Source organism: Tympanuchus pallidicinctus, unplaced genomic scaffold, assembly GCF_026119805.1.
Source record: "Tympanuchus pallidicinctus isolate F22 unplaced genomic scaffold, pur_lepc_1.0 scaffold15, whole genome shotgun sequence".
Classification (NCBI taxonomy): Eukaryota; Metazoa; Chordata; class Aves; order Galliformes; family Phasianidae; genus Tympanuchus; species Tympanuchus pallidicinctus.
This window is the reverse complement of record NW_026294669.1, coordinates 23777584-23790769: the sequence shown is the minus strand read 5'-3', so window position 1 is coordinate 23790769 and position 13186 is coordinate 23777584. Positions and strand designations below refer to the sequence as shown.

The 13186-nt window shown below is 38.7% G+C and overlaps 2 protein-coding genes and 1 long non-coding RNA gene across 4 annotated transcripts in view; 1 reads left to right on the top strand and 2 right to left on the bottom strand.

The window, feature by feature from the left end:
- The window catches only part of LOC128076716 (uncharacterized), a 496481-nt gene that overhangs the window by 303026 nt on the left and 180269 nt on the right, over positions 1 to 13186 (top strand). The window lies entirely within an intron of this gene.
- PARD3B (par-3 family cell polarity regulator beta) overlaps positions 1 to 13186 on the bottom strand; it is a 753023-nt gene that overhangs the window by 641558 nt on the left and 98279 nt on the right. The gene's annotated exons all lie outside the window — the stretch shown is intronic.
- CTLA4 (cytotoxic T-lymphocyte associated protein 4) lies at positions 2810 to 7086 on the bottom strand. The gene is made up of 4 exons (XM_052674724.1): positions 6739 to 7086; positions 5179 to 5529; positions 4626 to 4735; positions 2810 to 3784 (listed from the first exon to the last, which is right to left on the bottom strand). Exons 1-4 carry the CDS (start codon positions 6794 to 6796, stop codon positions 3686 to 3688), a joined length of 618 nt encoding a protein of 205 aa, XP_052530684.1. The 5' UTR covers positions 6797 to 7086; the 3' UTR covers positions 2810 to 3685.

Here is a 13186-nt window from a genome sequence, read left to right as displayed (position 1 = left end):
ATCCTTGATTTTTATTAAAGATCTGTGGAAAATAGGATAATTGAGTTTTCCCTATAGATTTCAACGCCTAACAAAGTAATAACTTCAGATTCACATACTTCTCCACAGAGTGGAAAATCTGAATATTTCACAGGAAAATCTCTAATGCTAAAGTGATAGACGACTCATTGCCAACTCATAGAATAGCCAAGTGGGAAGCTATTCTCACACATTTAATGCATCAACTAGGACTCTTATGATTGAAAATGGCAGGGAGAAAAATTGCTCATTTAAAAATCAGATGAAAATGAAAGTAGGATATCAGATGCAGACAAGCATACATGTGAATGCCTACTCAGATGCAGCCAAAAACTCACTGTTTCTGTTTCTCAAACAGGTTGATCTTTCTCCTGTCTGGATAAAGTGGACACCAAAACAGACTCTTCCTTAACCTCGCCAAGAAATGTGGTCTTATCATTTGTCTGTCCAGGTAAGATATTTGGTTATGTTTTTAAAATCACTGTTCTAATGAGCTGCAAATTCTTCTGAGACCAAATCCTTTAGCCTTTGCTTTTCATATTCTTCCCAGAGTTAGTATTTCCATGTTATTGCATTTCCTGGGATGTTCAGTGATTGAGTATGCCCTCTTCATATTGGTACTGCTGTTTTGCATTATCTGATTTGATTTGCATAAGTCTTTTTTTTTTTTTTTGAGTTCATGGCTCTCCCAAGTGTTAGGGAACAGCACAGGGCTCAAGGTCCTAAAGGGCAGCACAGGGCATCAGAGGACTAGGAATTCACTGAGGTCTGAGCACTATACTCTTCAGAGCTAGCTGCTGTATGGACCATCTGGAGAGAGGCAAAAATAACATCTCTGCAGACACCACTCATCTATGTAGTACCAGATATAAATTATGAGAGTAATATGTCAATAGAATCTGAACTGAAATTCCACTTTAGTCTTCAATGCTACATCTGCTTATAGAAGTGCACCTATTACTCTGCTAGAATATTCAAAATGAGAACCTGACTTAGAATAAAGATGGTAATGCATGCTTACTATTGTGAAGCTCAGAGGAGGATGCTACACTGGTAAGGAAAGCCAGAGAAAATTCAGCAATGCAAAAATAAAAGAATGTTGGAAAAAGTCGTGGTTGAAAGCTACTGAGAATAAAGAAATTTTCAGAACAGCCAGAGATTTGAACAAAGTCATTTCCAATATAATATTTAACAAATATCATACCAGGAGTTACAAAGTGCAGGAGGAAACACAAAATGCTTCTATTGCTATATATGAAATAATTGTTTCTGCTCAGATGTCCCATAATCTTCACTATTTGACTAATTTAGCAGCCTGTAGTTTTTTAGGTTAGAATTCTCCACTGGTCATTACACTTACAGAATATCTTAGAGAAATGTTGTTGCACTGAGAAGGATTAGTCCCATTGGCTGCAGAAGACCTAACCATGGTAGACTTACCATGTCAGTAATGAATGTGAATTGGAATGTACACAGATTCCATGGTAACACAGGTCCGTGGCAGTTGGAGCCAGATGTCATGAGACTGTTGATAGGAGCCCAAAGTATCCCTTTATTCAGGAGTGAAAGATTTGGAAGATCATTTACATGAGATGCTTTATTATGCTTAAGAAAAGGAAGCATTTGGTTCCAGTAGATAGGAATTTTCAAAGGAGAGAAAACAGAAGAAACAATTTCTGACTAGGAATAATACACAATTCAGGGAATATCTGAGCTACTACTTCCTCTAGTGGAAAAAAATTATTGCCCTAAATAATTATTCTTGCTTTACCAGAGTGAATTTACTGGAAAATTTTACAGCTCCAACAAGCAGATATGAGTCAAATCTATTTTTGCCAGTCACAGAACTCATTTCTCTTAGTAAGCTGCAAGTGAATAGGCAGAAATTTGTTCATTCTGTAGTGTGGTCACCTGTGTGATCTTTGGCAATTTTTAATCCCCAAAACACCAGATCAGCACAAAATAGGGGGAAAAATACCAGACTGATGATGGAATAATAATAAAACACCTTTAGAAAACGTTGTGTCACCAGATGCTACTTTTACTTAACGTTCTGCAATTGGAGGTGAACATTAAGAAAGCAATTTGAACCTTCAGACATCTGAGTTGGCGACAAATTGAGAATGTGAACATGTGTTTGTACAGTGGGAACTCATGCAAGGTGAAACGGAAAAAGGGGAAAAGCTAAATGAAGAAGCAATGAGGTTTGGTGTTCTCTGCCACTGCAAGAATATGGTACAGTGGACTGTGAGGATTTGATTGCAATTATGGAGCCAAGAAGATGTATTCATGACTATTAAACATATATTCTGTCATGTTTTGGGCTGTAAGGTGAAAGCAAAGAGTTAAAATAGTAGGTAGTATATGATGATGCTCAAATGGTTTTTAAGCTCCTTGTTTTTTTAGATAGAAGTTAGTGAGCATTGAAGAGTTGCAAAGAAAACAGGATTTGAAACTAGAACTAGGTCTTTGTTTTAACAGGTACAGGAGATGCTACCAAAGTTGAAACTGTTACCTTCTGCAAGCAAGTAACTTTGCTGGAAGTGTATAGGTGTTTGGTAGCATCTCTCAATCACAGCATGTCAGCTCTAACTAGACAAACTGAAGACTTGGCAGATTTTAATGGTGACATCTGAGGAGGAGAGCTGAGAAAGCTAAGTGTTGCCATGAGCGCACAAGCTTCCTCAGAAGGGCAAAACATAGGGTCAGAGGGGAAAGGTTCAGCTTGTCATCACTGCTTTCTAACATGTAGCCACTTCCTGCTGCTTCTGAGAATGGTGAATAAGAAATGAACTTGATTTGGGCAGAGCTTCAAGATTTTTATTGAATGGTACATAACTAATAAACAAGATTATACAGTGTCTGTATTTTCATGGAAAATAGACTCAGTTAAACACATAACATATTTCTGCCTCTTGGATAGATGCTAATTTAGCATTTGTAAAATTCAAGGCTCCAGCAGAGCTGGAATATCCTCCCAGCAAGAGCCCCAGAGGTCTGCTGTTGGGCAGACTTTCTCTCCAACCGTGCTGTCAGCACTGCCTCAGATCTCATCAGTGTTAATTCCAGTACTGCACTGAGACACAGTGCCAGAAAAAGGCTGAGATCAGGCTTTTAGAGCAGCAGTATCATCAGTGCCAGCCTACAGTGATGCCTTTGTGGAAGCACAGAGCACTAATACAAGAAATCGAACCAATAAACAGCACTGCATGGAAACAAGACAACATTCCTTTGTGCATTAGTGTGCCCTTCTGCCTCTTCCCCTCAGACCTGTAGGATTAACTTTGCAATGATACAAAAGCCTCTGCAGTAATAGTGTTTGGATTTCATTTGATCAGTAGACACGGCACAATGTGACGATAAGATGTTCAACTCAACAGCAATATCTCTTAATGCTATACATATATATGTATATTTATATAAACTACATATTGGTACAATACAACTCAAAAAATCAATGGCCTAACATAGCCATTTACATGTGACAGGATTAACCTTGAAATATTAATGCATAAACTATTTATTCTCCTCCAAACTATAGAAGTTAAAAATGTTTTCTCTCTTTTCGGTACACCTTTGTAATAAGACAATACATTTTATTACTTTGACTTAAGTCAATTAGCAGATTCTCCTTTCCACTAGGAAACAGACTCTCCATCTCCTTGTTTCAGTTAACAGTGATGTGAAATGGAATCACTTTTTTCTCTAGCTTTTCAGAAGGCATTTTCACATAGACCCCAGTCGTGAGACGTCGTCTTCTCTGGATCTGTAAGATATGGGAAGACAGGGAAATAAATGAGTGGTCACTTCTCTTTGCGGAACATCTATTAAGATTACTTGAGGTAGAATCAGGAGTTAGAGGGTCCATTTAAGAAAAGATAGAGTCCTGCCATTCAACTAGCATTTTGAAGGTGCTCTTATTACAGTCCAGTCTTGGCTCAAAACTGAGTGTTTACACCGGACTTTTTAATTTAGCTTCTAGTGACAAGAGTGATTGAAAAATATGGGGCAAGAATACTATTTTGGTTTATGATTTGATGTGAGTTTTATTTCTACACTCCAGACCCCCACTGAAATAAGCAAACCAGATTTACATTTCTCATGCTTTTGTCTTATGCGGATGTTTCTAGCTGTGAAGTTAAAATATGCTATAAGTTACAATTCCTTCCTCCACAGGGAGAAGCTTCTTTACATTTGTTTTGTACATAGATAAATAGTGAGAAAGGTAAAAATCAAATCCTAGGACTTCATGTGAAAAAGCCATGTGAAAATCAGGGTAGACCTGAAGACTGTTGCCTTTGATACCAGAAGTACCCAAGACTCCAGCCTATTCTAAGCATCCAGACCTAAGCCAAGAATCAGTTCAACTGATATAAATTGTCTGCTACTCTGGCAACACAACTGAGCCATAAACAAGTTTAAATAGTAAATCCAGCAAGTTCTCCTTTTGCATTATTGCATCAGTACTGCAGTGCACTAGTAAAATGGTGCCAGAGCATCCCAGTGCATTTGTTCCAAACATTCTCTCTGGTTCTTGTTTCTTTCTCCTTGTTCTTGGCACACAAAAGGGCATTATTAGCAGGATGGGATTAGTTGATGGGACTCACCGCTTTGCCCACGACAATGGCTGAGATGATGATGCTGTAAAGAAAGAATCCTGAGGCAGTAGCTCCTAATACCCAGAGATATATGGCAGTGTCTGGACAAGGTTCTGGATCTAAAACATACCATATTATCACATATGACCATCATAAAGAAGACCCTGGAGTCAATCATTAACATCCACACTTCTTTTCTCTACCATTTACTATCCCAGGATATTATCCTGCCCACTCAAACTCCAGTGAAAATAGAATTTATGTGCAGAAGAACAAACACTTTCCTCTTTGCTGTTTCTGCACCGACATTCCTAACTTCCAGGACACAACATTTAAACTATATGGTATTGCATATGCTGTGAAACATCCATAAATTGCTAAATACATGGCATGTCTATGAATACTTCTGCGTTGGGTGTCTACAGGAATAAGAGCATGACTCTCAAAGGCTGAATCAGTGTTCAACCTCACTTCCTACAAACAGCACTCTGAAGATCTATGAGACATACAGCAACATTTGTAAGCTGGGAATATCACAGTACTGGAAAGCAGCCTGGCTTACCAATCACATAGAGTTGTGTCCCGTTTCCCTTGTTCATGAAGTATGGTGGAGGGTACATCCGCTCCATCTTGCAGACATAAAGACCAGTATCATTAGCTTGCAGGCCTGTGAGGGTAAGGGTCACGTTGTTTCGGCCAGGGCTAACATGGCACTGAATAACCTCTTCCACACTGAACATTTTAAATTCCATCGTGTAGGTCGAAGCACAGATTTCAGTGAACTTGTCACCTGTCTGTTTGAGCAAAGTCACTCGAATTTCCTTTGCATTCCCAATGTGCTTGTAGTTACACACCAAGCTGGCAACTCCTTGCCTGTTGGCCAGTACTATTGCTGGCTGAGTCACTTCCATTACTGCAAGGAACAAAGAGCATCATGGTAAGTTAACTGTCCAGAAATGGTCTGCAGTCATATAATAACTTGATAAATTAGTAACATATAAAAAATTTGAAACCTGTACTAAAATAAAGAAGTCCTACCACCTCCTGTCACGTGTGGATAACTCCTAGAAATGCCTCTATATCCTTTCAAAAAAAATCCTTCAAGACCACAATTAACATGAAGACTGCATTAATATACTGAAAAATACTGACATGCTTTCGTTATTATAAGTGATATTAGAAATCTCAGCAATTATTTGTTCCCAAGTAGTAAGTAACTTGACCACTTACTGAAGCAATGACCTGCAAGCTTCAATTTCCTTCTTAACCCACACTTTTAGATGTACAAAAGAAAACAAATATATAGACTTCAGATGGTAAAGCTGAAATTTGTGAAGTTAGGAATTTCAACCGTAACTTCTACCTGGTAGAAATAAACATATTGCCATTTAGAAATTAACGGATTGACATCCTGTATGAAACATAGAACAGAATCCTTAGGGTGACAGTAATACTGAATAAAAACTCTGTTTCCAATTTTTATTCCTGATCTTTTTACTCCAGCTACTCCCAAGTCACTGGATAGAAAGATGTACGTTCTAAGCTACAGTATAGCAACACACAGCAAAGCCTGATGAACATACTGCAAAAAATCTTCACAAATCTTAAGGGGAAATTTGTACACCATGTGTGTCTCCACAGGCTGTTTTGTACAACTGCTGTATTCTGTCCCTCAACACGATGGGAATGCATTTTTGCTTTAGTGAGCCATGAGTGCTCAGTATTATTTATTCAATTTCATATTAAAACAGTCCATTTCTGGGCTGAGTTTACCTTCTTCAGTTCTGCAGTGCAAGAATATGGGAAGGAGATAAGTAAAATCTCTCCATCCATTCAAACATCTATCTCCACCTTGTCAGCTGCCAACTTCACCCACAAAGCCTGGTTTGTCAAAATATTTCTTCCTTCGTGAGCTGCTCTGAGTCCTGCCCAGCCTCTCTGCAGGTGTCTTTGCTCTTGAGTCTGTGTTTGGTTTTCCAGACACCTCTCAGAGCCCTAGACTTCTTTCCCAGACTGTCCTATGGAGAGACCCCATGTCATCTCCTCTTGTACCCAGCCCCCGTCCTGCAAAGGTGTCAAAATGAGAAACTGTAGACATCCCCAGCTACCTTCATCTACCCACCTTTGGCAGTGGCAGTGGCTGCGCAGAGAAAGCTCACTGTGACCCATGCTGAGAGCATTCCTGCACCGAGACAGATGCTGTAGGAGCTGAAAATATCTGATGCCTTCAGTCTTGAAGACAAACTGGAACTCTCAGGACTGGAATAAAGGTAACGCCTTTCAGGATACTGAATCTTCGAAATGTTTGAACCCACACAGAGTCAGTGTGTATTTATATAGCTGTGATCCCAGATGCTGTACCTGAAAGTAATATGAAGCTTTGTTTTGGTTTTACGAGAAAGGAAGTAGTGGGTTTGATTAGTACGTGCATAGTTAACCTCAAACAGCATGAACAAAAACAACTATTCAGCAGATGGAAAATATATATTCAATCTGAAACTGCCATCCATTTTGCTTTGAGAACTGGGGGGAGGAAAGTAATCATCCAATAGAGTAATGCAGGGCCATTAGTGCAGCTTCCTTACACAACCATAATGTTTAAAATTCTAGCAGTCATCAGTCATTTTCTATTAGGACAACATACAAAGAACTATTTTTGCCTAATGTGACACAGTGAATCAGTGCAAGCTAGCCTGTTTATGGAGGACTTCCTTCCACCTCTAATATCTTTGTTTCCTTTAATGTTAGTGCTTTTGATGTTTAAAAGTGCTGCCCCCTTCAAAATACTGATTACAACTGCAATAGTTTCATCTTTTAATATTAATAATGTGACTTGAATCGTAATCCAACTTGTTCTGTTCTTCTAAGAAAAAAAATGATCTATCTAGGACTATAACTAATGACTTCCACATCTGTACAACACTTTCTCTACGTAGAGACTTTACTGTCCAAGTACACTGAGATCAACAGATGAAAAACACTATAGAAGCTTTGATTATTGCTGTCTCCTCTTAGAGAACCTGCCTCGTACCAAATCTCAGTGACACAGTTTTCACCCATTGGCCTTTTAAAAGTCATATCTGAAAAAAAGAAGTGTGAAAATCCTTGTGTTTTTTTACGTGATGGTCTGTCACATCCATGAATCATTGCCTAAAGAATTTCTTAAAAATAAGTTACTCTGAAGACCATCATTCTTTTTTTTCCCATCTACTTTGAGAAGCTCTTCTAGAAGATGCTTCATCATTTGCACATTAACGAAGACCTACTTCTGGACTGTGACCTAGAAAAAAGATAGCATTAGTTCTTGAACAGTGGCCTGCTCAGACCAAAGATACAGGACAAATACTTCATCTCAAAAATTACATAAATACATAATTATATAAATAAATTGACTGCTTCCAAATTTAGGTGATGCAACAATTTTTTAATGACAAATTCATTGCCACTTTGATTTCATCTAGCATTTAAAAGCCAGCCTTCAAAACAGAACTGATAATAAATAAAAATACAACTCTGGGAAATGGAAAAATCGCACCCAAATAATGAGTCAGGCCTGTATTTTATTACTGCTTATACACACTTAAATCCATTTTATTAATAAATTTAGTATTAACTAAATTCTATTGCAATATTACATATCAGAATATCGAAGAGATTTATGGCATGAAGTTATCAGGTTGTGCCTGACATTTTCAAATCCAGAGTAGTAAACATATTGCCTATCCCATGTAGCTTTTTGGCTTGGGCTTTGTATGCAGTTAAATAAATGATGCACTTGAGCCTCCCCATCATTCATAATATAATCTCCAGATAATTGATTGTGCAATTAACCACTAAACATTTGGAAAGGATTTCCTTTTAAAACTCTATGCTTACTGTCCCACATAACCACAGTATGACTGAGCACTGAACCAGGCTTCCAGGGCAGTGGTCACAGCACAGAGCTTTCCAGAATTCAAGAAGTGTGGACAATGCTCTCAGACATATGGCCAGATTGGTGGTTCTCAATCAATGTGGAGCCAGGAGCTGGACTCGATGATCGTTATGGGTCCCTTCCAACTCAGGATATTCCAGAATTCTATATAGCTAGAGAGAGAGGAAGCCCTCTAGGCCTGGTCTCTGGCAAACACTTTTTCCATTCTTACCCATTTTGTTTTCCAGGCTGTTTAATTCTCAGGGTGTCTTTTCAAATCTACCACAGCTTACTCTTTACTCTTCTTTCCCCTTAAAATCCTGTTACAATTACTACTCTTCTAAGTAAGACACAGTATGTCAACCTGTGGATTTTCTTGAAGTTTTCTGTCTCTCCATGGCCAGGGCAGCCTGCGGTGAGCCTAGACTATTCCCCTTCCAATACATAGAGATTACCTTCCTACAGTGTCCTTTCTTCTTGCTGATCAGGCTTTGGATCTTGAGTTAACATTGAACAGATACCAGATTGAAGATGTAGCAAAATAGGGTTCTTGTTCCAAATAAGATTTCCTCACTGTTCCTTTCCTACTGAGCTAAGTTGTGGCATGAAATAAGGTCTTAGTAACCAAATGAGTTCCCCCCTAAAATGAGATCCACAAGAACGGTCAGGGAGGCCTTTTCTCTGTGCTCTGCTCCTCTTCTAACTACTGTTCAGCTGAAGAAGACTCTGTGGGCTTTTGCTCAGTCCACCTTCCCTGTACACCACATAGGTTTTTGGTCTACAGACAAAAGACCTGGCCAACCCAGTTACCGATTCTTCTTGTCTGTGCAGTCTGATATCTTGCCACTCTGACTTCATCTTTCAGACTCCTTTTCTGCACTTTTTACTTTAACTGGAACCTGACACCTGGCCTAGGGTCAGAGCAAGGAAATGGGTCAAAGAGGAGCCCTTCCTTTGATGCTGAGATTCAGAAGGTCTTTAAAGAAGGATGTTCCTCAGGCTGAGTACAACAGCATGTGCTTTGCACTTGCCATGTCCAAGATCTCAGTGTAAGATAAATCTTTCTTTTAATGCTCATGCTTATATTGTAGTACTCTTCTCTTTGCTCCTGGGGGTAACATTAAGTCCCAGGTCAAAGGAAACCTTTTTACTCTCTCTATGTATCCATAGCAAAGAGTCAGGACAATGGAGAGGACTGAGGGGTTTGCAGAGTTAAGCTTCAGCCCTAACTGAGGAATCAGCTGGCCTCACGGCATCTGTGAACTTAGCATAGAGAAGGACATTAATTTACACTGGACACTGGGCTACACTACTGTATTGTGATTAATAACTGAGTTTGTCATCTAAGCTTTTTTTGTCATTGGGTCAGCTATTCACATTTAAGTGATCTCAATTGCTTTTCTTCATTGAATACTTGTTAGGGCAAATCTTCTACTGACGCACTGTCAGAATTCCCATTGCAAAATGTTATTATTCACTTTTTTTTTTTTCACACATTAAAAAGAAGTTGCTTCACATTGTCTATGTTTTTTTCTTCTCTGACAGGAACTTAAAAAAGTTCTTGGTGGTGAATTGCTTGAGATGTAATGGAGAGAAGAGAAGCTTATCATTTGCATAAGTATCTGGTTTCAGGATATTTTCTTAAACTCAGAATGTGAGATCATGTCCCACTATGTTAAACAGTTCACGTTTTTAGCATGTTAGTTTGCCACAAACCTATCAGGGTTTTGAAGTGCATTGTCATTTGAAAAAAAAATCAGACCTCTAAATGGTATGGCTGAAGAAAAAAATCTTTTCTACAAGATAATAGGTAAAGAGAAAAGGAAATAACATCGTAACTGGAAAAAGTATTGTTTCATTACCATGAAAGGACTAAAACGTGATTAGTGTAAGTAAAGTCCTAGATATGACCAAGTTTGGTGGATCAGTCTTGGTTCCTGAAAGAACCACAGCTCACATCATCAAACTACTGATTTTTAAATCTCTCAGAACTGTGGCCTTTCTGAGAGCTTCTAACTTGGATTTGCAGATGTCGATGTCTTGTCCTAAGCCCATGCCCTCAGCAGACAAGCAGAGGCAAGGACGGCACTAACTGAGGAGCTCTCAAGCATTTGGATTTTGTGCGTGCTTTTGCTGTCCAGTTGATGGGCTACAAGGGGGGTTTGAGGTGTATGCAGATGTGTGAGTTCTTTTCCTTGTGCTGCAATAGTTGGCAGTTCCTTCTGGAAGTCTAAGCTTTGTTTCCTCTACTGTGAAGTTAGTCATATGAAGCAGTCCTTCCTGAAATTCAGGACATCAGTAGTTTTCGAATGGGAGAAAATTGGTTACCAATTTTCAATTACAACATCTGAAAGTAAACCTGTTAGGTATATCCTGTGACTAGCTGCTACTATGGAGAGATGGACAAATACTGATGAGGTTTTACTTCTGCTTCCCTCCATTTCTTAAAATATTGTAAAAAGGAAAAAAACAGCTAAAGACAGCTGTGTTCTGACTGTGCAGAAGTTTGCATCTAACTGGAGACAGAAGAAGAAATCATTATAAAGTGAAGACATGTGAGGAGTGTTGTTCTCAAAAATGAGATGCCTAAGAAATATTTTGAAGGGTACAGGTGTGTGTATTTCACATGTAGTATATAGCTTAAAATTCTGCTTCCAGTTTTCATACTGCTAATTATTCCCTGTTCCATTTTGTTGTTTTGTTTCATTTGGAAATTTTTATGACATTTTAAACCACAAGATCAAAGTAGGACTCCTGGTAAACCTCAAATTAAACCTTTACATTCAACATTTATCAAGCAGAGCACTGAAAAAAAATAATACATAAAGGAGATAGTGTCCCAACTTGGTGGACATACAGAGAATCAAAGTATTTGAAGGAGAGGAGACTTGACAAGAAAAAGCATATTCTGTAGCTCACAGTGGGAGGTTCTTTTCAAATGCAAGAGATGGCATGGAGCACATTTTAAAGGACTTTTTTGAATTAACAACATGCAAATAATGAAGATCAGCTTTGTTTGCCAGCTAAAGTCTGGAGGCTATTTCTAAAGAGTGAATTAGAGCTGATAGAATGGAATGGAAAATGAAATAAATTAAATGAAATGAAAAAGACTTAGTAATATAGTGTGCACAAAGAGAGAAGCTGTTCAGAGTGACAAATTCACAGTAACATTTTGAATACTTAGCAGTGAGATGGTTGGTGAGATGGTTGGTCAAGGCTTGGATGTTTCTGCAATCAAGAGGTGACTTGGGATCACAGGCAAAGGCTCCAAAAGGCATTTTCTTGCATTGAATGGCCCTTACATTCTGCCTGATTTACCACTGCTGTGTCTGGATCTTGGAAGTGAAAGATGGGTGTCTCTTCCCACTGGCACAGTCAGAAGTTCCATACTGAGTCTGGGAATAAGCTACAAGTCTGGGACACCTTTAGCTTCTGCGTGGAAGTCTCAAAGGGCTCAGTGAAATAAAAATAGGGAAATGAGAATGCCAAGTGAGAAAAGAATATTTTGGGGAGAAATATGATTGGGTGAATGAGTAAAGCATTTATGTAACCTTTCAGTGCTTGCTAGACTGTTAAGGTAGGAATAAAACACATTCACAGACAAAACCTTTGTAGAAGCAAATCACAAATAAAAACATATAATAGTAAAGTCCAGATAGTGTATCACCTGCATCCCCTTCAGTAAAGACCTTTAAAATGTACGTGACAGGGCAAGGTGGCATGAAAACAAAACAAAACAAAAGAATAGTCTTTTTATTACAGATTATTTACTCAGTGCTTTGTCAGAGAACTTGTTCCAGGGAATATCTAAATTATGATGCACAGACCATCGCTTCTTACTGTAGTTTTACAGTCATATGTGCAAGACTCGTAAGTTTGCATTAGAATAAGTGTTAAATAATAGGCTAGAGGCTCTGGAAAACAAAGGGAAGGAATTTCTGGCAGAGGTCATTAGAATAAATCCCAGACTTTTCAAGATTCTTCACATTTTTGAAGTGTAGTGGTTGCAAAAAAATTGTCATCCTGTAACCAAGACCTCTCTGCAAGTGGGATATTGTAGCCAAGTGTTGTGCAGTGGGAGTCAGTGAACTGAAATCAGGTCCTGCGTCTGCCAAAATTTCTCAGCAGCAGGATTTGTTGCTCAACCCACCCTTAGCACAAAATCTGGTCTCATGTACCCTTGAGGTAATAACTTGAACTTCTGCTATCCTCACTAGTTTACAATCACAATTTCCTGAAGTCCACGCTAGGTCTAAGTATGAAAAGAAAAAACAGAAATGTCTCTTTGTTCAGAAGCTCTTTCTTACTATGCCTGCTTACTGACATATTACACTCATTGCAAGTTTTATCTTTCCTCATATTCTTAGAAATCATGTGTGTAGCAGCTCTCAGAGCATCCAAATAATGTGCCTCTTCACAGTTCCAGCTGCCTCCTCCCACTAACATCACCTGCAAACCCAGCTAGGAAGTCTTACATTTTACAGTTCACATCCAGCAACTGAAATAATTCTTCAAGTTTTGGCCACGGAGATAGAGGATACTGGAGAGTGCGATAGTGGGTAGTTTGGTTGGTATGGGTGCTAGAGAAGGAGGGAATCAAGGAGATTTGCCAAGTAGTTTCTAGAGGGGAAAAAGTTTGTGGAACAGGACTGCAGAA

Excerpts from the sequence above, each read along its gene's own strand:
- CTLA4 (XM_052674724.1), bottom strand. The coding sequence starts at position 6,796 with ATGCTCTCAGCATGGGTCACAGTGAGCTTTCTCTGCGCAGCCACTGCC. Across the intron at positions 5,530-6,738 it reads AGCCACTGCCACTGCCAAAG|TAATGGAAGTGACTCAGCCA; the intron begins GTGGGTAGATGA and ends TGTTCCTTGCAG. Across the intron at positions 4,736-5,178 it reads GACACAACTCTATGTGATTG|ATCCAGAACCTTGTCCAGAC; the intron begins GTAAGCCAGGCT and ends GGTATGTTTTAG.